Source organism: Lepisosteus oculatus, chromosome 1 (assembly GCF_040954835.1).
Source record: "Lepisosteus oculatus isolate fLepOcu1 chromosome 1, fLepOcu1.hap2, whole genome shotgun sequence".
Lineage (NCBI taxonomy): Eukaryota > Metazoa > Chordata > Actinopteri > Semionotiformes > Lepisosteidae > Lepisosteus > Lepisosteus oculatus.
Window position 1 is genome coordinate 33,424,145 of NC_090696.1, and position 23,576 is coordinate 33,447,720.

A 23,576-nucleotide genomic window follows, 5' to 3' on the forward strand; every position below is an offset into this window, starting at 1 on the left:
AGAAGCATCTTTTAGTTGGTAAAAATAAGGGTGAAGTAATAAAAAGCTATAACACAAACAGAGCACAGGAATTTACACAAAGATATAGAGCAGGACAGATTTATGTCAAGTGTCGGAACCCTCACCTGTATTGGTTTCAGAAAATCCAGGTTAGACAGGAAGTGCTCTTCAGCCTGGTTGAGCCATTCTTTAGAGGAGGTACAGATGATGTGTTGAGAGAGTGATAACGCTGTATCAGACATGTTGACGAAGTCTCCCAGCTTGGTGGAGTTGCAAAGGTCTCTTAAGTGAACACCAAAACCTCTCATCAGCACCTGAAAAGACAACAGAAAAAAATGAAGTGAGGATGCAAGAACAGACAGTAAGACACGGCCATTTAAACAGCTTGAGCAAAAACCTTAAATTCTGGTACTGAAGAAAGACACTAGTTTTGCCACACTGAGAGGCTGGACTTGGCTTCACTATGGAATATTTGAAGTTTTAGAACTTGAACTTGTTTAAAAACTGTTCGGGGCACCTCTGGCCTTTTAGCCTAAAATACAGGAAAGTGCACAAGCAGCTACAGAAGTGGAATCAGAAAACAGATTCTTCAGAAACGATCTTAACCACCACTCACTTAGCTTGACAATGGATGAATGACGTTTGTCTCTTTGGAGACAAAAAGTCAAGTCTGTAAAAAAAGAATTTTAATTTCTCTTTTTGCCTCCTCCCCCTGGATTTTATTGTTAATTGTGATTGTAGTCAACTAGGTTAACATTTTCAAAAACCTTGCTAGGAATTGGAATACTTCTGTTAACCCCTCGCTCCCCACAAACAATGACTTGTGCCCAAACTCTCCTTCAGTACAAAATAAAACTGTTCTTCTCAGACTCCTTCATCTTCAGTCCTATGTTTTACAATCTTTCCACTTTTAATTCTATAGCAGATTGCAAACGTACTTGTTCCAAGTTCACACCAGCTTCCACTATCTCTCGGACTGCATATTCAGGGAGTGAGGCATTTCTCTCAAGGAATGTTGACAAGGTCTCATTATCAACGAGGAAGTCTTTCAGCTTGAAACCTACAACAAAAAATGATGTTAGAATGTGAAGCCCCAATGAAATAAGATCTTTGCACAGAAAGGAAATCTCTTAAACACATTCACACTCCCTGCTGACATAGTGAAAAAAATAATTCACTGCAGTTCCAAGTGAAAAACTGCAGACACTATGTTGTCATATGTCAGCTGCCACATTACATTTCCTCCCATACATTGAAAGGCAGAAAATTCCAAAATAAAGAACTTTGTAATCAAAACACAGAAGGGACTTCAAACAGTTGCCCACAGGTAGAACTACAGAATGCCCAGGAAATGTTAAAAAATTTAACCATAGATCTTGCTAATGCTAGCTAATTCATGAATGTAATTTTAGAATACTGAAATAAATGAAATTGTGAACAACACAACCCCATTTATGTGCCTACATAAACCTTTCCAATGGGATCTCCACACCCCGCTCTCCGTAGTTCACCTCAGCTTTTATTTAGAATATAAAGTAACTAATGTATATCCTCATTCCATTAAAATGAAAAGGCAGTAGACAATTAACTCAAGAATCAGGTTAAAAAAAATGGGCAGATGGAAGGGAGAAACTTCAGGTAATTCAGCAGCATGCAGGGTACAAAATAGCAAAACACTGCAATTCTGGAAAATAAAATTGACTACATTTTACATTTGGGGAAAAAACGAAATAGCAAGATATTCTTTGTCACGTTAAAAAAAAACCCCACTGATTTTTGCAAGGTATGTAAAGAACGATAAATATAAACGTCCACGTTGCTGAAGGGGTATGTATTGTACATATTACAAATGTGAAAGGTTGTACATTATTGGCTCCTGGGCAACTTCCCAGTGACACCAAAGGTACAACATATGAACAGTAAGGAGATATGTTCCACTAGGCTCCAACAGTATGAATGCTAAGCTGCCTGCGAGATTCACTGCAAGCCTTTTGTACTCACTTTGGCAGAACATTCCAACACAGCATCAGCCCTGACTAAACCGAAGGCTGCATTTTTTTATAAGGTTACTACAGGTCATTGCTCTTTAGCCTACCTTAGAACGGCTGCATTTCAGACTGACCACTGCTGCTAATCCCATACTTAAATTCTTTCACCAGTATGTGAAACTGTGGCTGTCTGGAACTTTAAGTTACCATACCATAAGCACAGATGTAAATTTCCTTTCTAAATCTAAATTCTTAGTAGTTAGTAGCTACTTGATCCAAGGATCACTGGCAGTTTTTTGAAAGAGTCTAGTTTATCAACTTCGAAAAATGTCTGGACAGCCTGTTTCATACTCCCACAACCCTATGAATAAAGATATGCCTTGTGTTTTTGCTTCTGTGTAGTTTCCACTATTGCGCTCAGGCTTGGTGTCTCACTCATCATTTAATAATCCCTCACACACATCTCATCAAACTGAGCTTTAGCCACTTCCAAGTTTGACCCAAATTCCATCAACTAAACTTTCTTAAAAAAACTGTCTGTCCTCATCCACCTAGTCCTTGTTGATCTGAAGAAACATGCTGACTTCAGGAATACAGTGCACATGAATTTGTGGATGTTTCCTGTTTTTGCTCTAGAAATTAACTCATGAAGTTAAAAACGAAATATTTACCAGACATTTCTTTTAAACAGAAACAAATGTAAGTTTTAACGTGGAACTCTCTTCACATGTCTGGAACAGGCAATGACACTGTCAAGAACTGGTGTAAAGGAGGTCTGTTGCTTCAGCACAATTCTCATTTAAGGTGCTCTACAATCAACAGCATCATCTCCCTTATTCCCACAGCAGCAACTGCTGAAATGTAGCGCTGTCAAGAACCTATTTTTTTTCAAACCATTTATTCAGACACCCAGGCACTGCCAGGTAGTACACCTAGTATGTCTATAACCAGAAAAATTGCATCTAAATTGTATGATTTAAGAATTCTTTCATTGTGCTAAGCCTAATTTAAAGTTTTCCTACTGCGCACTTCACATCACTAATTGACTTTGAAGGTTAACAGATACCTGTAACTCTACTGCTCTCTTAATGGTAACTGACACAGGAACCTATAGACTCTTAAGAAATGTTGGAAATAAAAATAAATAAACTCCTGCTGTAACAGAGGGTAATGCATCTAGCGGTTGGAAGGTTAGAATGAAATTTTACTTTTCCTGTACAAGGGCAATCAGAAGGCAAAACCTTAGGGACCTGCAAACTGATAAAGCAAATCGCACCACTGATGCCCTCTGATAACCTGTGCAGTAAATTCAATATTTGAAGAGTCAGCCAGTGATAGCGCTACAGCTGAACACATGAACACAGATGGACTGGATACAGCTGAGTCAGGGCTTCCTTTCAAAAAGCTATATACAGTATACTGTATGTCTATGCACATCTTACATAACTCTTGATACTATTATTGTTCCAGTGCCTCTAGCCAATGTGACTTTCCATTAAATAGATATTATATATGCTGATGCACAGATACTACTATTATTTTCCCGGTTGTAAATTTACCCAATTTTACAATTACATTAGTTATTAAATATTAGATACACAAAATTATTAATTTGATTATTCCGCAGTGCCTTTACCGAGTGTGATAAATATGTTATTTAGCAAAGTATATGTTATACTGTATATACAGTACTCATACACAACTCGAAACGTGGTAGTAGTAGTAATAGTAATAAAGTAGTAGTAATAATAATAATATTTTTTTTAAGTTTTAAAATAGTAGTAGTAATAATAATAATATTTTTTTTAAAGTTTTAAAATCAGTCTGTCCTGGGAAATGCTGTACAATGACCAATTGCCTCAATTTATTTACTACAAATTAAAATATTTATATAAAGTTCACTTTGCAAATTATGTACATTTTGCCTGTTACATAACTTGGCAAAAATCTACAGTAAATGCTAACATATTCAGAAGCTCCTATCTGTCATGTTAAAAATCTACGTGTGGCCCATACCTGGTACAGCACCTTAGTTACTAAGTAACTCTGTTACTTGTGCTTTTGGGAAAATTACCCTTTACTCTTCAGGTATTTGCTCAAATAATCAATTTCTGTACACTGTGTTCAAGGAAAAGTTACAACATTTGCAGTGGGTGTTTGGAATGACAGAATCAGCCACCTAGCTTTAAAAATACCTGATCTACAAGACTTATTTTGTCCCCTATTTGAGAAATAAATACTTAAAAGAATATATTAATTTCAAAATTATTTTAGATTTTTACTTAAACATAGGGATGTTAGCACTGTTCAGAACCTACTAATATCGTGTACCTTTATTCTAATACAATCAAGAACTCTAAGAATTCTTTACTGAATTATCAGCTTTTCAAAAGTCATTTTCTCCATAAACATTAAATGAACACACTGCATAACTGCAACGACATAACTTTCCGAATACTGGCAGATCTCTAAATGTGACTAGATATTTAAATCATGATATACTGTAGTAAATCACCGTAATCCAAGTATTCATGACTAGAAGCCAGGTATCATAACCATATTTCCAGTTACTGTAGATTCATCATCATAAAATGGATTTTGAAAGACAACGAGATTAGGAGAAAATATAGGCACAACCTCCTTTCAATGTGAGGATTTCAAAATAAATTGTGGATATTTTGCACTTATGAAGCACCTATATATCACCTATAAAGCAGCAATCAGAAAAATGTGAAAGTTGAGAAAAAAGAGTTTGTCTCTTCAGAATGCGAACTAAAGAGAACTTCTGCAGCACTCTTGGTTCAGTTAAGATCTGTATCCTGTTATGAAGGGTGTGCTGGAATGCCTTCCTGTAATTTATCTTTGCACTAAATATTCTAGTCACCTCCCTAGCCTGTCTGGAGCTGATAGACCAGCTTGCTGCCCTGCTAGCAGATGCAGGACTACTAAAGAGCTGATTATGAAAATCCACAATTTATACTGTGTATCCTAATTTCCCCAGTCATCTGAATTCACCTGAGGATGAACACACAGCCTCACTGAACTGCTTCTGTCTTGCTCAACTGCTATGTGCCAATTAAGCTCAGACACAAAGTGCAGAGCAATCAATGCTTCAGAGAAGCACTGTTCCACATTGAACTGTTTATTTTGGCAGATGTGAAATCATTTATTTCTATTTCAATGTGCTCTTAAAGCTTTGTTTCTAAATGTGTGGCTCCAAGAACTACAGTGTAATCTTAACATCGCTCAAAATGATATGTGATCTTCTCTATAAAAAAAACCTGTTGACTGTGGTCCACTATTAAGGTGAGCAAAATGAACACATACTGCCAAGACTACAATTTTGCCGAAGCACTCTGGACACGGTAAATACATATTACCTTTCTTACAATCCCATGTAGTTGTAGATGAATAGTGCATACAGAACTAGTTCCTAAAACATACCAGACTCAGATCAGTACTTGCACTCGTCTCTGAAAGTCTCTCCTAATTGAGGTAAACAGCCTCCATGTACCTGAGCTAGACTTCTGCATGTTCTTCAGGGCTTGAATGAGGTCCTTGAATCCACTCAGGCTTTTGTCATTCTGACTGTACAAGAGGATTTTCTTGGCATCCAAAAACAGGCGAGAGATACTGTGGAAAACACACAAAAAAGGCAACACTGTGATAACAGTAAATGAACTGCAAACATAGCTCTGGGTGGCAGGATACCCCACTGTAATTACAAAAACAATATCTATTTAAAAAATACTTCTACATTGTAACTGTACGTCCCAAATGTCCTCAAGCCTCTGGAACACAAACACTCATTCAGTAGTTTGGTCAGATTTGAATAAGTGGCTAATTTGAACTGGCCTGGCTGAGGGAACAGCAGCCTGACTGTAAGGAGGAATGAGCGAGGGAGCTGCTGAAAGGGTGTACTGTATATCGGGTGATGAGAGAGATGCCAGACAAATGCGCAAAGGAAAGTTTAGGAGGAAGATATGTATACACAGGAAAGCAGAAGTGGATGAGATCAGGATCTGACCTTCCTCCCAAATTTCTGCCAAAAAACTCCCTTTGGAAGTTCTACAAACAAATTAATCAGACATTCGTCTTTTCCCATTTCAAAGGACACTTTTTGGACAATCTGATGACATGCACGTGGATTGCCCTGATCTCCTGCCATGCTCTGACAAGCTTTAAATGAAAAATTGACACATGGCCCCCCGAATTTTGCCAAGCACAGTTGAAAGTTGGCAGACAAACTCACATGGACTTGTTGAAATTGCCCACAACTCCAGGGGATTCTCCTGGCGTAGGGTAGCGGAAACAGGGATTGTTGGCATTGCAGATGATCCCTTGAACCCATGGCAGCGTCCCAGCAGAGGGCATAGCTTTGTTTGGAAAGTGACCTACAAAACACAAAACAGAGCACAAACCTAAACAACCTGTCTACATGAATACAGAACCCCGCGATACTCAAGACTGCACTTATACATAGTACAACATTGACAGAGCTTCTTACCACAACGCTTTTCTCTTTAATCTACAAGTAAGAAAAGTATTAGGAACTACCAATACTGTACATATCAGTGTTATGACTGCAAAAACTCTAGGTTACTCTAGTTTTGTCAATCGTAATTCTCTTTATTTCAAAGATCCAGGACCTGTCTGCACCATTTTATCGCTCTAGTCAGAAAAACACAAATTTAGTCATTTTGTGATAATAATGCTAGAAATTTGTAGGTTTTTGTTGGTCCCTAAATATTTTTTATGGTCAATAGAGGGAGGAAGTCTCATGGTTGAATATTATTCTATCTGTATAAATCTCTATAAAGTTAGTTATTAGATACTGAGATAATATTCTGTAGGTATTTAGAAAATATTCAGAAATCACAGTGGTCCTTAATTACAAACTCTCAAGAAAGTGAATGAAAATATAAAACCTAATTAAAGAGTAATACATAAATAACCATGTTAAAAATTGCATACATTGTAACAAAATGTAATCTTCACACAGCAAGAATTAGCTTGCTAATACAAGTGCAGTTACAAACCATCACACTTATTACAAAGATTCGTTTCCATCTTTTACACTTCTCCTGTTATTCAGTTCTGACTCATTGCTTATCCTACATCTTATGCATTGTCTTCAATTCCCCATTGCTCTTCCGGCTTAAGCTGCATGTTATTTTCTGAGCTGAAAAGCCAGTCCAAAATTGAAGGGCTGTCTGCAAGGTCTGCCTGAATGAGAGGAAGCGCAGGACAACTTCTCCTGCTGCATTCCGATTTGCTTTTCCGACGCAGTGTCTGGGAATTGGCTTCAAAACTTTCTCAACCAGCTGTCTTTTCTACAGCGTCAGTTTCAAACCAGCAAGATACAATTTCTGCACAGAAAGCAGAAGTGAACTCCGAACAACTCATGTCACATGACAGCTTGAAATTAAATAGGATAGAGGCATAATATACCATTAGTCACTCAGTTGTGCTTGTTTTTTTTAATTTAGACAGAGATTAAATTAATAGATTTCTCTGAGATATCTTACTCAAGACAATAATTAATTGTCAATAAGTATAGTTAATTGTGCTTTCACTAAAAAGCTGTGAAAAGGGAGCTATAAACCTCTTCTTAAGGTTTTTGGACGTACAGATTCATAAAAGATCAGAACGTTTTTTTCAAGATTAATATCACAGAAATGTCCTTTGATTTTTTCTTTTTTAAAAACATTCTGTAATATTTGTAAACTTTATCATGCAGCTTTATTATGCAGCTAAATAGATTGACATATAAAAAGTTGAATTTCTAATGAAGTGGATATAACTTGGCAGAACAAATACTGTCCAAAATAATATGATTTAATAAAATCACTCCAAAATGATTGTCTCAGCATAGAACATGACCCTTGCACTAGGCTGCTTTTCTTCTCAAAGCCTGTAATCATTTGTATGACAAGTCAAAAAGCAGCAGTATTATCAGTTAACTTTAGACTGCCAGTTATGCTGTGCTCAATGAAACTGATAAGATAAATCATTTAGACAGGAGTTTGCAGATTTTACCTCATAAAAGACATAGATATCTGTCTTTGGCCAAGAAAGATAAACGTGTAATCTGCACCTCATTACTACAGCTTCATAAAATATAAACGTGTGTCGGGGCGTTCTCTGGTCTAAGGCACCTTCTATATGAAGCTTGTATGATATCCCCACAACTGAGTGCTTTCTTCTGATGCTCCTGTTTCTTCCCACCTTCTAAATAAGCGCTTGCTTGGTCAACTGGTGTGTCTAAATTGCCCATGTGTGTATACACAGTATGTGTATATAAAGGCTCTAAATAAGATGAGGTTAGGATGAGAAGCTTTCTCATTTTAGATGGACGGACATTCAGTTAACATGCTAATGCCAAATATTTTTGCCAAAAGCCATAAAAAACCACAACATGATCAACAGATGTTTCTTTCAGGGAGCCAAAGAATCAACATATCCAAGACACACCAGGCAGTGAAGAAAGTCATCTTCTTTGTCCCAGACGATTGAAAGAAATTAAAAGGCCTGTGTGCGTCAATTTATGACATAAAGAAGATTTGAAAACACTGAAATCAGTTCAAGGATACACGCATGAAGAGAACAGAGTAGGTATTTTGCACAAAGAACAACCTCATCCCAGCTCACGAGACCTGTTTGCCTGAGAGACAAACAAGTTGCAACATGTCCACATTCACATGTCAGCTTCACAACAGATTACATAAATCCTGTCTTACTTCTAAACTAGGATTTTAAGCAGAACCACTGAACAATGTACTAGTTTGTGCATCACTTTCCCTTTGCATGAGGAATGGTGAATGGCTTGAATGAGTCTGAATTTGGGATGCCTTTCATCACCCAATGTTCTTCATGATAATGGAAGGAAACTAGTGTACATCAGACATGGACAAAGAGGAAGAACACACATGCTGCCTGCAGGGTCAGTATTAAATTGGCTTTGTGACAAGATGATTCACCTGTCGGACTTGTAAATTCAGTCTTTAACTAAAGATAATCCTTCATTTCAAAGAATATGTTCTCTTCAATTGGCCACAGGCACTAAATCCAGCATCGGTTCCACACGCACAGTAAGCTACAACCTGCTATTACAAGACCTTTCTTTGAACAAACATTTCCGAACTTAGATCTTAATTTCCTACATTTTTTGTATTTTTTATGATTTCATAAAACAATTTGCTTCTGAATGCTTTTAGTTAGCTCCCATCCTTTTATAAAATAGACTATTCGCTTCCCTTCTAAACATGTTCAGTATCAATATCAGTATTGATATTTTACTGCACACCAGTTTATTTCATAAGACACAGAACTGATCACAGTATGACTGCACTCTCACAAAGTACTGTTGCGTTTGTTGCCCCCTAAGCACATTTTAAAGTTTTACTACCATTGTCAATTTATTTTCTACATTCCAATTAAACAGCCTTCATAATCTGGAGATGATAAAACTTTTCAAGTGAATAATATTCACCGCTTTGTGTGAATGACTGTTTTTCCATCTCTTGTGTCTGTAATGCCAAAGGAAGGAGTTCACATTACCAGTCACAGTGAAAACCACTGTGAAAGACAGGTATATTTTTCAACTTAGAGATCATTACAAGGATACAGGATAATTACATGTAATCGGTGATTAAAATTTAAGGGTGCTTACGTATAATCAGTGATTAAAACCTTGTTACCAAAACTGTGAACCTGTGGGGGTAAGACTACTGCATTTACTTATTTATTTCGGCACACATCCAGGCAGACCCGTTATGTGATCCCTTGGCTGTAAGTGCTGTGGCCTTGTATTATAAAGAATGAGAAAAATTGTGGTAACTGGACTTTTCTCTAACCCTAGCAGGATTGTTTGTTTTATACAGAAAATGGAACACTGGTCTGTCGTCACACCTTTAGCTTATGGGTGGTAAAGGTTGGTGTTTTCTGAGAATGTCATCCCAAATGTGTGTCTTGATAACAGCAGCTGTAACTGGGGCATCCTGACCTGTTACAAAAGTCCACCTGATAGATGTTTATGAACAGCACCAGCCTCTCCAACACTACAGATTGCAATTACTTCCATCCAACTTGAACTAACAGACAGATAAGGAAGGCAATTAAAATCATAAAATCATTACAAATAACACTCCTGGAAAAGGCAAGTGAGACTTAATGGGGGATTCCTGCTCGCAGTCAAATTTTACATAAATGCCGATTGTGTATTCTGGCAATGGCTTGAGATTTTTACCATTTTGCACAAGGTACTCATAAAGTGCAAATCTAACAGGAGATTACATAGGTGTCGAAAAGGAGACCATTAATCCATGTTTTTCTTTTACTTTACAAAAGATTTGGAATGTGTTGGATTATGGGGGCAGAATAAATGGAAAAAACAGTGAGCCAGACTAGAAGCTTAGAAAACTTTCCTATCATTCTCTTTCCTCTGGGCAGTTGGTCCGTATTTTGGCCTGTTGCCTTTGAAAAATATTAGAACCTTCCTCAATTAAGTATAAAAAACATATTCTTGCATTGTTTAAAGGTTTTATTCATATCACAGGCAGATAATAACACAGTGAAAACTTTTAAACAGAAAAGACCCATTTGTAATATTTGTGCTCTGGAATCTAAGACCCAGACATTACTAGTGAAATAGTTCACTAGAGCTCTACATACTGTATCTACAGCAGAAAAAACTAAAGAAATACGCTGGCCATCTGAAATACACCATTCCCAGCATTTAAACAAAAGTTTAAAAGAAAAAAACATATGAGTCTAGAACATTTTTATGAATGCATACACCATTTTACAGTGAGAATACATACGCGAACTTTTATTTACGGGATCATATAGAGTGTAGCCAACCACTGGGGAGCAAAGACAAAATACTTTTATTTTCTTATTAGACTAAAGGCAGGTGGGAACCTCCTGCTCTAAGAGCTACATCATCTCACAAGGCCAGGTCTTATCCTGGTTTCTGTTGTGTGAAGTGAACAACAGGGCACATGCCCGTCCAACACAATTATTACTCTCATACCAAAAAACATAGAACCATCTTAAGTTTTTTACCCTTCTTAATTTATTTTTGTCTCGCACGGTCATAGGCATTATGGTGACCTCAAAAAAGTCAAACTGAAGTTCTTCATTGTGCAGCTGAGACTAGTGTGGCTTGGGAACTGCGAGGAGAATGAGAGTATCAGTCCATTGGTGTTTGCCATGACCTTGCTAGTGTCGCTAGCGTTATCCAAAAAGGATCTTCTGTACTTACATTCATGTTGCTCATACGGAGGGTACGAAAGCCTCACAGATATCAAGATGAAAAAGATGAAGAGCGGCCAGGCTATCTCGATTAGAAGTTGGAGCTGAAAACAAAACAAGAGAGATCGACACTGTAAAGCTGCAGAGCACAATACTGGCTTTTTTTCACAAGCCTCAGTGAAAAAAGTCTGAGTTTCAGTCGTAGGCTTTGTTTGAACAATTTAAAAGCTTTCAAGAGCTGGTCAACTACAGCACAGTTTTCCAATGTCATACATTTAAGAAGAAAATTACCAATGACTCAATTTACTCTTTTTTTATCAGAGGCATTCGTTAACAATGCATGCCAGAGTCTTTAACAATTAATAATGATGATGCATGTCTTTAAACAAATCTAAAGCACGCAAATTAAGCAATGGTTTAATTTGGCCAAATAGCACGTCACTGGTGAGAGGCTGGTTTCAAAAGACGTGAGCTCTGATGTGAATCACCTCACTTCATGACCATGGGAAAGTCCGCAGGCCCTTATGTATTTAGAAATGTGAAAATGTTCTGAATTTGTTAATTAGCTGCATCTCCTTGTCAGGCAATAACATCGGTCCACCAGAAGCAAGCAGAAAGAAAGCAAGGCCAGCTTAACCAGTTTTGTGAAAAGGCCAATCACTTGCTGTTCTCAAAAGGATTTTTTAGCCACAAACTGCTTCTACAATGTTAATCTAACTTTCATTACTTAATCAAAACAAGAAATGTTGCCTGAAAAATTTTCATTTTAAAATCAAAGAATGCCCAATATTATAAAGCACAGAAATGAGTTGATGATATACAGAAATTCTGAGAAACTATGCTTTTAAAATTAAACTTTTTACCTTAATAATATTCACTTTCAGGATTATATATGCGTACTGTATTTTATTTCATATAGTGTCAAGTAGCTTTCCATTTCTTTCAGTTCTATATAATTTTGAGACACTATCAAGATACCATCTTGAATTTCCTGGGTGAAGTACAAAGTACTTCCTAGTACGAAGATCTTATTCTAAAAAGCAAACAAACTGTAGTTTTCAATGAAACATCATTAAAATAAAACGTTCTGTAGCTTGAGGGAATAATACAAGCGGTTCCGTAACCTCAGTCCAGAAAATAAAAAATCTGGTTAAAAATTTAAATATTTACAGGTGATTAAGGCTGTCCAGACCATAATTGCATATAATGGCTGCAGCTCTGTAACTGGGCGTTTCAGCTCCAGTCAGAGCTGGTTCACTCGTGCGATGGTATGTAATCAGTATCACACAATGAAATTACATCTGCTGTATTCTGCAATTCAGCTAATGCGAGAGTTTAGGAAACTGAAAATGTAGTTTTATTGTTATGGATGCTGGCAAATCAATGCTCGATACATTTTATGTTAAAAATATTTTTCCAGTATTATCTGCACTTATCAGGGCTACTTGAATAAATGAAGACTCTAATATTTAAACTACTTCCCAGAATAATGTTTGCTTTCAACAGACATTTTCTTAAAACAGGAAAGAGAACCGTGTGGGTGAAATACTGGTAATATCACTCCATGTTTTCTCTATCCTCCAACTTTGCCCCCGAGCTGCCTTTTTTCATTTGCATGTTCTCTGAAGTGCATAGTGAAAACAAACGGTCAGACACAAAGAAAAACTCTGGATCTATTGAATTAAACAAGATTTTATTCCATTTCACCTTCCCTGGCTAACCTAACTGTAAACTGTGAGTACTTGATTTAGCCATGGATGTTCCATCTGGGCTATACTGTAGCACACGTAGCTGTGTTATCTAACACAATTCACAACTATTTGTTCATGCAGAACTAATTTTCTTACAGCTTCTACATTGCACTGCTGCTCACGCTTGAGAAACAGACATTGCAAAGAACTTGCCTTTTGTGTCTCATCTTTGCCAGAAGACAGTAAGTGAAAAACTGGCTCTCCTCACAGCGAAACACCGTCTTTTTTGTCCCAAACCGTAGAATCAACGTCTCAAAGAGGCACTTCAAATTCAAGCACTTCAACCCAATGCCTGAACTTTAAATCAGCACTGGCAAGATCAATACAACTTTTAAGAATCCCTTTTTTAAAAACAATACTCTTACACAATAAAATTGGGAGGACAGCCTAAAGGTGCCCAATTTTAAAAACTGTAATCATTCAACTTTCAGAATTTTTTTTTAAAAAATATTCAAAACTGTGTCACACAATCGAGTCTGTCTTCAATTTAAAAAAACTGATACTTGTTTTTCATAACAAATACGTTTTTATCCTCCTCCATGTTAAATAAACTCAAAACCAAGCCTTTTATTATTGTCTGAAGCTTTCCTTCAGAAAATAGCCGTTTCAATGTACTGTACAAATTCTATCTAAAGCTCTAAATATGCAAATCATAGGCCCTCTAATTACAGTTAATGCACACAACTGGGTTCAAATGGGCCTTTTTTGCATTATAGACTGCAGAAGACTGTGCAAGAAAATATGATTGTGTGCCCTGCCAGCGTAGCTTGGGAGGGTCGTGAAATATATATACTCCTACAGTATGTGGCTATTCCTCTCGACATGCTTGATTTTCATTTTTCCTAAACCTGCTGCACTTGTAAATGTGCCGCCTTTCTCTCTATCTGCTTCTTCTTTGCTTTCTCTGGTGTCAAAACAGAATACTCTCTCCTGTAGGAAGACCAGGAATTATGATGGCAAGACATGATCTCATCATCGTATACAGTAATAGCTATGAGCAGTAGGTTCCAAGCACACAAGCAAGGAAAATGATCACAGGGCCAGATAAGACAGTCTTACTGTTTGCCTTCTTCTGTAGGTGAAGTTCTTCCACAGGAGCAAACCCAGCTGAGTAAAGATGGACATCTTTCCTCAGGAGTTCCAGCTCACAGACTCCGGCGCTCGACTGAAAGCAAGCACAGGGGAACGAAGCTATAGAGAATGAAATCCGGCCAACACATAGTTCAAAGGTTCTGATCAAAGTGCTCTCAGTTATCTGATATTGCCGCAACTGCACCAATTATGAAGGAACTGCTACCAAAAGAGAAGGAATTGAGGGGAGCTGAAAAAGTTCTAAAAGTGAATTTGGCATTCCGAAACTGAGGCAATCTCTTCTTTATCAAATGAATAGCCACAGCCTTACTGTATGTAAAACATATAAAAATTCAAGGGTTGTTGTGTCTCAGAATAAAAATTGGGGATTTATTTTACAGTCGGCAAACTTATTAAAACTTAATAAGCAAACTTATTAAGGTACATAATTCACAGAACAAACATGGACTAAGAAGGGTTTTCTTCGCTCTGTTCATAAGCAGCATTTTGATATCTTAATGTCATCAGAATTTAGCTATTATGAGTTTTGGAATAGATTTCAAACACTATACACGAAAGTATTTAAGTACCTCTATACATTTCAGGCATATTTAATTTAGAGAGTTGGCAATAAAGGTGAAGGAGTGTCTTCATGAAAAATAATTTCATTTACAACTTCTACTGTTATTTGTAATCCCTCTATTTTGGTTTCATAGGTGAACTTGATCCTGCCTTGCACCCATTGCTTGCTGGGATAGTCTCCCAGTGATCCTGAATTGGATAAAGCACAAATTGGAAGGATGGACATAAACTTGAGCTTTTTTATTAACAATACAAAAGTCTAAATCATTTATATAAATGAACAATAACAGAGGTCCTTGTACAGACCCCTGCTGTACTGCACCCCAATTTGAGTACTCATCCTGTATTTGTGATCTCTGCTAATCTATTAGTCTTCTATGAGGAACTTTATCAGAAGCCTTTTGAAAACCTAAATATACCATTCACTAGTATTGTATATTCTTTACATAATACTGTTGTTGCTCGCTACAACAACTCTTAACATGTTTGTTAAGCAAGACCTTCATTTTCTAAATCCACATTGACTTCCAGTAGTACTGTACTGATATACTAACAATCCTCTGTTCATCTGCTAATTATAGTTTTCATTACATTATGTGTACAGTAACAGAGGTGAGACTTTTTGGCCTATAATTAGGCTACTTTGCTTAGTTCTGCCCCCCTTTTATGGATTGGTGCCACACTATTATTCTCAATATCTCTCTAAGGCCATCCTGTACAGTAAATTAACCCAATGTTTCACTTGATTAAAAAAGTGACAATTTAAAATTGCAAACATAGACTGGAACATTCAGGATTTCAATTAAAAAAATATTGCCAGTCTTTTATTAAGTGTACATCTGATTCTGTACCACCTAACTTGTACAAATAGAGGGTTTATAAAAGTCAGGACAATCTGTAACAGTTTTTATGAAGAAAAGCAGTGGAAATGTTCAATTAATTAGGAAACCTTGCGTGTAGCTTATATTTAAGCACATATTCAAACTTTATATATTGAAGGTTTACTGTACTCCCAAAGAGAAAGAGATGCACTACAGTTTTCTTAATCTAAAAGTTGTCTACTTACTGTTCCATCAAAAGATCTCTACTTATTGTGCTCCAGAAGTTAAACCTCAAAGCTTTCTTCATTATGTAATATGGACATTCTGCAAGTCCTCGGATAACCAGTAAACACTGAGCACAGTTGATTAACTATAGCCCTAAGTTCTTACATAAACAGGAATACATACAAAAAGAAATACTATTAATTGTTCTTCCACAGACCCATCCATTGTCTAACTGCCTCATCCAATTCAGGGCTGCAGAGGATCTGGAGCCAGAGCCTACACCGGCAAGCAACAGGTGCAAGGCAGGGTACCCCCTGGACAGGAGACCAATTCACTGCAGGGCAAACAGACACGCTTCCCAGTTTCCGAGAAGATAATCAACCTACCAGTATGTCTTTGAACCGTAGGAGGAAACAGGAGCACCCAGAGGGAACATACAAACTCTGTGCAGATACTGTAGCTGCCCCAAGTTCATAATTGAACCCAGGGCCCCAGTACTGCAAGGCAACAATGCTAATCGCTGCACCTCTGTGCCATCCCTTAATTGTGCTCCTTTATTGAAAATGGCCCATTGATGAGAACCAGAAATAAAAAAGAGAAACAGAATTTGCTGAACTTCAGTTAATATCGTGTTTTATTTTTGTTCTAACAGCATTAAGATACAATTAACTTAAATTTTAATTAAAATTCACCCCCCTCCCAAATTGAAGTTAATCGAATTACCTGTTAAAATACTTTTTGTTACATTAATTAAAAAATATTGACACATATCGGAAAACTACTGTGTACTGTTCTGAGATTTCAGTCGTATATCCATCCATTTTATCGTCCGCTGGTACTGTTGAGGGTAATCACGGAACATCGCTGCATAATCTGCAGCCACGTTTTGTGAAAATGAGTATGTCTATAGCGCCCCTAGCGTCGCAAAAAACAACTATTTTACTCTTTCATATTTAGAGGTATTTCTTGTTTATCTCAATTAGAATGACAGCTTTGGCTCCGTTATTTTATATATATTTTTGTTTAATCGTGGTTTGTTTGTTTTTAATCGTATATCGCTTTTCATCGAATTATAATTAATCGATTTGCTTTTACATAAAATCAATAAAATTCAGTTCACCTTTCATGCGTTCGGTACCGTATCCGTGGTGCAAACAATCGTTTTTCAAAAAAAAATACCTCACCATTTTGCACTTATTGTCCCTAGTGATAAAATTTCAAATCCCTAAAACCAGATTTCCACACAAGATTTCCCTCAGGCACTTGTATATTTGTTTTCTTCATTTTCGGTAAAACAATAAAAGCAAAAGGAAATAAAATCACAATGCTAGTGAAGATCGGTATTTACCGTACTTTTTCGTGTTTCTAAATTAACATAGCGGAAAAAAAGTCTTGCTTAAGAACTCGCATCAGCTGTGTTTCACAGCAGAGAGGTTACTGTCGGTCATTTCTCTACAGTGCTTCTAGTCTACGATAGCGGCAGATGCGTGGCTATGAAAAAAGAACACTACAAAGTGTCCCGTCAAAAACACTTCCTAACAAAGGCGTTCACTTTGAGCAATATAACAAAACAGGGCTACTTTGGCAAAGACAGAGAAATTTAACACGTAAAGATTTTTAATTGACGATCACCAATGGATAAAATTATTAGCAAAAAGAAAAACCTTTGTGTCTAAAACAAAGAAAAGACAGCTCATCGTTTCTTCTGAATATAATGTAATTTTGCATTCACATTTTCAAAAGACACGAATGTGGATTGTACTGAAAAACCGATACAAACGTGGGATTACAAATATGCCGTCATAAAAATAAAAGTTAGAGCTAAACTTTTGATACAGTACATGCCATAACATGCCAAAGCCACAAATGACATAACGATTAAAAAAAATCGACACTTACCTATTATCTCGCGCAGTCTTTATGTGTCTTTATGCATAAATGCTAAATCCTTTAAAGTAAACGAAGCAAAAGATTCCTTTTTGTTGTATCTTCTCTCTGCGCTGTGAACCGTGCGGTCTCGGTCTGTGAAACTGCCGTTTTTAACCTTTAGCTGTTTTTATAGCGCTCTCTGTACACTGCGCTGAGGAGGCAGGGTTACTCTCGGTCGAGTAGATCCCAGTCTCCGCTGTGTTTGTGTGGCTCAGTCATTGCAAGCGAAGCACGTGTAGAGTCAAAACAGCTCTTAAAAGGGCTACCCTGCCATTGTGTTTTGTCCTTCTGCCTTCCAACGCGACAAATAAAGAAAAAACTATTCGTTTCGCAAGAGAAAATTAAGCTATGAACGCTCAAGAAATGTGAGTTTTATTCCTCACAATCAAAGAGGTCCCAAATGAAAATGAAGAATCCCAGCGTTGAAAACAGGATTTAACTCCTATAGAGGGAAACAAATTTCCCAAGGCATATGTGAGGATCTATGAGCAATTAAAATCGATTTTATTAAGGTAAGAGGCCACGCAATAACGAAGTCTGTGAGGGAAGTGCAGGCTTCGAGTCCAGATTTCGACTGTTCTGTCCTTGCTTACATGAGGGACAATTCGTAGAGTCTGTACAGTCTTCGACCTTTCAACCCCTGCCTGCACCATAAGTCTCAAATTCGCAAGAGGGACAGCAGCTGTGCTCACTTCACCTGTGCCAGCACAGACAAGAGCTGTCCATCTTTCACACCCACACAGCAGATGTGGTAATCACCTGGACTGATAAAAGCAGCTGCCTTTCCTGGACGTGTTGAACTAAAAAGGAACCTTTCTTTTAGCTGGTCTCCTTCTGTCATCTGCTTTTGGGGGAACCTGGCTTGCTTGTCCTGGCTCTGACACTGGACCTCCTCATGTCACTGTGGGCTAGCATCGTCCTGACTGCTTACCCTTCCTCTCCACACCTCTGTCACACTGGGCTTTCCCACAGCCTGTCATGTTCTCCCGGTCTGGCTTGATCATCTCTCTCTGAGTCACACCTTGGTTTCTGGCCGTGCAGCACTCTTGCTAGGTCATGCCATTGTTACTGTTACTGGCGCCATGCATCTTGTACTGGGAAGCAGAATTTGTTTCCTTTCATCTACTGATTGGTCAGCAGCTAGATCACCCAGAAACTCACAACTGGCAGCCCACTAAAATTCAGCAGGGGTGGGCTTGTTCAGTGCCTGGACGGGAGACCTACTGGGAAAGGGTCCTACTGGAAAAGGTGTTAGTGAGACCAGTAGGGGGCACTCACCCAGCAATCTGTGTGAGTACTGTCTGTTGGGCGGAGTGGTGGCACTATGGCTGAGAATCTGGACCTAAGGATCTGCCAGTTCAAATCCCACGGCCGGTAGAGGAATCCTACTCCGTTGGGCCCCTGAGCAAGGCCCTTAACCCCAGCTGCTCCAGGGGTGCCGTATAAATGGCTGACCCTTCGCACTGACCTCAGGCATCCCTCTCCCTGTCTGTGTGCCTGTGTGTCTCATGGAGAGCAAGCTGAGGTATGCGAAAAGACAAATTCCTAATGCAAGAAATTGTATATGGCTAATACAGTGATCTTATCTTATCTTTCTAATGCCCCAGTACAGTGAAGAGGACACTATACTGTAAAAAGATGCCGTCCTGAGATGGATGAATAAAGCTGAGGTCCTGAATCTCTGTGGTCATTAAAAATCCCAGAGTTTTTGAAATTCTCAAAAACAGTGGGGGTGTTGCCCTGGCATCCTGACCAAATTTTCCCCTGATCTACCAATCACGGCTTCCTTATAATCCCCATCTCTGAACTGGCTTCATCACTCTGTTCTCCTCCCCACTGATAGCTGGTGTGTGGTGAACATACTGGTGCACTACGGCTACTGCTGCATCATTTAGGTGGGGGCTGCACATGGTGGTGGAGGAGAGTCTCTATCAGCTGTAGTGGAGTGTTCAAAAAAGATCTATGTAAGTGTAAGTAATTATAATTAATACTCACCAGGAAAGTCAGGTCGCCCTATATGAGCTTCAGCTGGGACACATAGAGTGCAGCTTAATACAGAAATCTGAAGTATTTGCCAAATGCCCCAGTTTTGGTTATGATAGAGCAATAAAAATTGTCTGGCTGTCCTATACTACTCTGTAAGATCCTCCACTGACTGCTTATCCAACTCAGAATTACTGCCGATTGACCAAGCCTTGATCTGCCCTGTTGAGGGGTTGTGTTAGAATTGTCAAAAGAAAGTTTGTTCTTATGCCATGTTGTGGCTGGATCTTGGAAGAAGTCTAATTAACAAACAAGACACCTCCTTTTTGAAAACCTGTTGACTTGCAATGTTAATACAAAACAAAACTCCATCTTTGTTTTCAAAAATGACAGGTTGGCTGACAATTGCTTTGTCCATTTTGTCCCTCTTCTTGTTCATAGGTAAGCATAAAGTGTGTTTGCAGTGTCCCAGACGACTGATAAAACCCCTACCTATACTGATAGTTTAAAAATGTTTACTTTTGAGTTGTAAACAGAACTCCCCACTCACACAAAATGTCTGCAACTGACTTGAAAATACCTTCTTTAAGCTGAGTGGGACAGGCAGGTTCAGAGAAAATACTATTTCCAGACTGAAACAAGCAGGATGGAGTGGATCTCTCTTGTCATGGCATTATTTTTTTTTTTTTGTAATGTTCTAGGTAGATGTCAGAGTATGGCAGTGAGTACAAGCTTAGCCAAATGATCTTTCATGGTCAGATAGGTTCCCTTTAGTAGTTAAACCCGGATACCAGGATACCATTCTGAAGTAATGACACCAGGTCAGCCTCTTTACTCATTCATTATTCTAGGCAAACTAGGCATTCTTTTTATATTAACGATCCATTTTATCTGTTGAAAAAACATCCTTCCTCTTTAGTAGGTGAAAACATATTAAAGATATTTTGCATGATATTCATTTTAATTATGCACTAATGTAATTTTTTAATGTTTCTACACTTTTAAACTGGTCAGGGCCTGGATAAGGCAAAGCATACTAAATGTTCATACTTAACTGAGATAATGCAACCACCCCAGCTGTGCCAAGTCTAGAGCGATCTGCTTTTTTAGAGGCTGAACAACAGAACCTCTTCAGCTCTTAAACTGTATATGCAGTAGATTTGCCCTTGGTGTAACAGAAAGTTGGAACTGTCCCACCTCCAAGTCATTTGTGCTAGATTTCTTCATTGTTTTTTTATTTGCCTTTTTGCCTTACATCAGTGTGTATTTACATAGATAAAAATTACCTTGAACGCATGTCGGAAGCATTTCTAGATGAAGGTACATAAGAAAACACAGACTAGAAAAGATTATAGGTTTAGCAACTGCAGTCTACAGTAGTTTTTTTCTAAGTGAGGCTCATAAATGGTGTGTTTTTACTTTGTTCTTGTTGCTATTTATTCTTATACATCCATATGCACACATTAATCAATTAAAAACATATATTTTAGCATATTAAAGAGGAGCTGTTAACAAGCCCAAACCATAGATTTGCACAATAGCCAATACATAACACACAAAAATAAGTATGTGTGTGTAGCTACAAACTTTATTTAGAAATGACGCTAGTCGGTGGACTTTGTAATTCATGTAGTGTAGAAAAAGCTTTTTAACATATTTCGGAATATGGTTTAAAGTAAAACCATGAAGCTAATCTGATCAGAAACATGAATATTACAGTAGTCTAGCAGAATAGATTACTAAAGCCAAGATTTCATCAAAGACATAAAAGGGGAATACAATACAAAGAACATGGGAACAGCAAGTCGCAGTGATTTTGTCTAAAAGACATAAGGGACGTGAAGGCATCTCGTTATGTTATAACAATAATTCCTTACAATTATATAGTGCTTTTCTGGACACTCCACTCAAATTGCTGTACAGGTAATGGGAACACCCCTCCACCACCACCAATGTGTAGACCCACCTGGATGATGAGACAGCAGCCATAGTGCACCAGTATACTCACCACACATCAGCTATCAGTGGGGAGGAGAGCAGAGTGATGAAGCCAATTCATAGATGGGGATTATTTGAGCCCATGATTGGTAAATGCCAGGGGGGATTGACCACAGAGAGTCGGGACCTCAGTTTTACGTCTCATCGGAAGGACAGCGCCTTTTTACAGTATAGTGTCCTTGTCACTATACTAGGGCATTAGGAACCACAGAGACCACAGGGTGAGCGCCTCCATCTAATACCTTTTCCAGCAGCAACCTTAATTTTTCCCAGGAAGTCTCCCATCCAGGTACTGACCAGGCTTACACTTGCTTAGTTTCAGTGGGCTGCCAGTTGTGAGTTGCAGGGTGACATGGCTGCTTATTAAGAGACCATGATTGGTAAAAGAATTAGAAATTTGGCCAGGACGCCGTGGTAACACCCCTACTCTTTTCGAGAAACACCCTGGGATTTTAATGTGCGCAGAGAGTCAGGACCTCGGTTTTATGTTTCAGCCGCAGGAAACAGTTTTGATTTTCTCATAGCGAGTCGCAGGTCGTAGAGTTGGGCTCTTGCGTCTGTGACAGTCAACAGCCAATGAGCACTCAACCAGAAGTACCATGACCAAACAAATGTGGTCTACTCCAAATTCTTCAGCGTATCCTCTTTTTTTTTTCTCGTCACAAAGCAGAGCACAGGCTACAGCGAAGGTGACCACTGCTTGCTTGTTCTCTATGTTGTCTTTTTACTTTCGTGCAGTGCTCCTTTATTCCGGTGTGCTCCACGTTGATTGGCTGCCAGAATTAGGCGACCTCGCGGTACTTTCACGGCGCAATACGAGGTTTGGAACCGTGATGAAAAGTCATGAGGGAATCGTGTAATTAGTCGCCCCCTGCGATTCCTTGACGTGTAATTTGACACCCTCTAGGACAGAAAAGGTAGCAAGATTCAGCGACTGCAGTCGTTAAATTGTACATGTTCCCCGACTAGAAGTTGTGTTAAGCCATGCAGTGTGACGCCAGCTTAAAGCACAGAATGGCCTGAATAAACATTTGTTCACAGTAGTACATTATAATAATTGTAAACCTTTCATTTGTGAGACCTAAGTCTCTATTGATGGTAGGCCAATGTGCATAAACTGAATCAAGGACAGATAGTGGTCTGCTTGCAGAAAACACGCACTGCAGCTTTCGCGGGCTTGAACTTTGTCCATTGGAGAGTTAGTGAACACCATTAGTCTAAAATAAGGAAGCTATGGGGTGGTAGAACTGGTCTTGGAAGCTGTGTTTTAATCCTCGAGTATACAGTGAACAGGCTTTCTGAATCTAGAGGTGATGGCTGAACAATTCTAAAGCTACATTGCGACTGTCTTATCTCACACGGGGCCAAAGTCCGGAAAAACAAAAGCATCATTCACAATTCTACGTGCTTGAAGAAGATGTGGATTAAAAATGTATGAAGACTGGACTTTTCCCTCAGGCTTTTAACCTGTCCAGCTGGAACAATAGGTAATGTTGTCACCTAAGGGCAGGTGACCCAGCCATCAGTTAACCCATGAGAATCAGTGAGTCTGCTTTTGTCAATGTGGAAAAGTGTCTGGAGTCTGGCTGTGGTGTTTGGGCAGCAAAATGTATCTGTGAAATAGCCTTGACATTTTGGTTGAAAACCAGCTCAATTAAGGTTTCATCCTTTCCTTTTGTTTGGGTGTTGTAAGTAAAAATCTTTCATGTCAGCTTTGATGGGTGCAATTGTGTTGTGAAAAACTACTGAAAATAATGGTTGTTCCCACAACAATACGATTCTGAGATCCCCACAATTCCTAAGGTGATGAATAACCACTACTAAATTATACTTAATCTTCAGTACAATAAAAAAGGCATCTAGCTAACTTCTAACACCCAAGCAAACTAGATGGGCTGAATGACCTCTTCTTGTTCCTAGGCCTCCTAGGTTTTTCTTATATACTGTATTTAACCTTATTGGGTAAGAGATAA

The 23,576-nt window shown here is 38.3% G+C and overlaps 1 protein-coding gene across 1 annotated transcript in view; it reads right to left on the bottom strand.

The window, feature by feature from the left end:
- abca1b (ATP-binding cassette, sub-family A (ABC1), member 1B) overlaps positions 1 to 17,791 on the bottom strand; it is a 53,152-nt gene extending 35,361 nt beyond the window's left edge. The window contains exons 1-7 of the mRNA XM_006629740.3: positions 17,593 to 17,791; positions 14,054 to 14,159; positions 11,254 to 11,347; positions 6,241 to 6,382; positions 5,503 to 5,621; positions 939 to 1,060; positions 126 to 314 (exon numbers count right to left, since the gene is read on the bottom strand). Of these exons, the coding sequence (XP_006629803.2) occupies positions 126 to 314; positions 939 to 1,060; positions 5,503 to 5,621; positions 6,241 to 6,382; positions 11,254 to 11,347; positions 14,054 to 14,119 (732 nt within the window). The 5' untranslated portion in view covers positions 14,120 to 14,159; positions 17,593 to 17,791. The remainder of the gene's footprint in view (positions 1 to 125; positions 315 to 938; positions 1,061 to 5,502; positions 5,622 to 6,240; positions 6,383 to 11,253; positions 11,348 to 14,053; positions 14,160 to 17,592) is intronic.
- Positions 17,792 to 23,576: the final 5,785 nt, after the last annotated feature.